General features: G+C 40.9%; 1 protein-coding gene across 1 annotated transcript; it reads right to left on the minus strand.

Annotated features, from left to right (window-relative positions):
• Window positions 1-526: 526 nt before the first annotated feature.
• LOC102374501 (olfactory receptor 6V1-like) lies at window positions 527-1,477 on the minus strand. Its single transcript, XM_014523497.1, is given in 1 exon segment — window positions 527-1,477. A coding segment is annotated over 1 exon segment (951 nt).
• Window positions 1,478-2,635: the final 1,158 nt, after the last annotated feature.

Below are 2,635 nucleotides of genomic sequence, written 5' to 3' on the forward strand. Positions count from 1 at the left end.
GTCTGTCTTTTTGTCTGTCTGTCTTTCCTTTCTTTTTTTTTTTTTTTGAAGATGCTGCAATAATTAATACGACCTTCTTTTGCCAAATATAGGGTGTAGAATAACTGAAGAAAGTACAACAAATATATACCCACATAAAAGGCCATTAAATGAGGAATTATGGAATTTTGCATAAAAACTTTATTACCTGTAAGGCTCATGCTTTTGATTAGTGACATGTGAAAACTCACCTTACATATTCTTACAAGAATCTTAATTCTGACCCATAGGATGCACTTCATAAGTTTAAGAGATTCTTAAAATCAAGTCGCTGTCATGTGTACAAGCCCCATGAAACAGCTACCCTGGAGGGTGGAGGAATTCAGAGGTGAAAGCCACTCTAGGCCTGACTCAGAACAGTTCCAATAGCAAGCATAAGTATTAAAAATTAAATAAAATAAAATAACAACTAGATTAGAAATAACAAAAAGCAAAATGCTCAATGCTTCTCTAGTTTAGTCTACTGAAACATCACACAGGATCTCAGTCACGTTCCTGGGAAGCCTCTCAACTTCCACAGCCTGTCTCTGAAAACCTCCTTGACCTTCTTATTCCTCAGAGTGAAGATGAAGGGGTTTAGGAGCGGGGTCAAGACAGATGTCAGCAGAGAGAGCATTTTGTTTATATCCATGGAGCTGCCTTTGCTAGGCCTCACATAGATGAAGATGGTGCTGCCATAGCCAATCACCACCACTGTGAAATGTGAGGCACAGGTAGAGAAGGCCTTCTGTTGACTGCTGGCAGATGGGATCCTCAGGATAGTGGAAATGATTGCAACATATGAGACAACTGTCACCAACAGGGAACTCAGGATGAAGATGAGAGCAAGAAGAAAATCCCAGAGCTCGATGAGGCGGGTGTCTGAGCAGGAGAGTTTGATGAGGGGCACGTTGTCACAGAAGAAGTGGTTTATGACATTGCTTCTGCAGAATGACAGCCTGGCCATCCAAATGGTGGTTGGAATCATGGTGAGGAAGGCAGAGGCCAGGGAGCCAAGGACCAGTGAGTTGCAGAGGTGGCTGCTCATGATGGTGGAATAATGCAGGGGGTGACATATAGCCACATACCGATCGATTGACATGGCTGCCAGGAGAAGGAAATCTGTCAGCCCTAAGGAGAAGTAGAAGTAGAACTGGGTGAGGCATCATGTGAAGGAGATGGTTTTCTTCTCAATCAGGAGATCAACCAGCATCCGGGGGATGATCGTTGTGATGACCAGGGTCTCCACCAAAGAGAAGGTGCTCAAGAAGAAGTACATGGGGGTATGGAGACGGGAATCCAAATGGATCAAGACAATCACTGTTGCGTTCCCAGTTATTGTTATCAAATAGAGTATTAAAAAGATGGCAAAGAGGGTGTTCTGCAGCTCCCAGAGTCCTGAGAAGCCCAGAAACACAAATTCTCGGGGGTGGCTAAGATTTCCTGATTTGACTTCCATTCCATTCTGGTGAGAGCAAAAAACAAAAAGTACAAAGGAAGGAATGCAGAAAGCACATGACAGATATATTCCTGACAGGGTGGATGAGTTTACTTTCTGCGGGGTAAACAGGCCAGTGCCAATCCCCACACTGCTGAGGCTGGACTTCTGTCACTTGAATTTACTCATTTAAATTAATGGGAATCTCAGTGTCTGCTGCTGTCTGCAGCACTGTTAGGGGTTACAGAGTACAGTGTTAGTGGTAACACTAGTAACAGTAGCAGAGATATCCTTCTCTATGTGCACACACATAGAAATCAGATACTGAAATACAAAGACAAAAGAATGAAAAGCAACATTTTTGTTGAAGCAGAGCAGACATTACAATGGCTGCATGCAAAGAGAAAGCAGCTAGTAATATGAAAATGTAATATATGACTAATGAGTAGCAGTGTAGCTCCACAGCTAGGCACATCATCCATATTATCTTTAAACACCAGGTAGTGATGTGGCAAACCATTTGGTCCAAAAATATGTGCTATGAAATATGTTAAGGATCTTGAAAACAACTGAAATGTTAATATAATTTAATGTGGTTTTTAAAAATGTAATGGATTTTTTTTAAATCTCAAAATGCTTGCAAGCATCAGAAACTGGTAATAATTGTATCTTGTAGCTGACTTAAGTGAAGCAAAGAACATGTCTCTACTTCTGCTGGAGATCTTGCACCCACAATAAATGTCTAGTGGGTGACAGAAAGAGAGAGAGCTGATAGTCAGGCCCAGTGCTTAGAGAACTCACATGCTTTGTAAAAGATTCGTGCTCAAATCCTGGTTCAGAAATCCTCACCTGTACTCAAACCTTCATTCAGAGTAAGGATTTCAAGCCGTATCTTCTACAACACAGATGGGCAGCCTTACTATGAGGCTATTGGGCTTTCAGAAATTAGAGTTCTGCATTAGTCTTTGTTTTTTCCATGAAGAAAGTTAAAGGTTTACTTTTTGTTTTGATGTGGAATGAAAACAAATGTCAAAACATGATTTTTGTGAAAGTGTTCTTGTTTCCCAGCCAATGCTTGCATTTGCATTTGCTTGTGTTGCATTTCCTGAGAATCCCACAATTGAATCAAATCAGAGTGTACATACAGTAATTATCCTAATTGCCCAATCAACATATAAT

This window comes from Alligator sinensis, unplaced genomic scaffold (assembly GCF_000455745.1).
Source record: "Alligator sinensis unplaced genomic scaffold, ASM45574v1 scaffold653_1, whole genome shotgun sequence".
NCBI lineage: Eukaryota > Metazoa > Chordata > Crocodylia > Alligatoridae > Alligator > Alligator sinensis.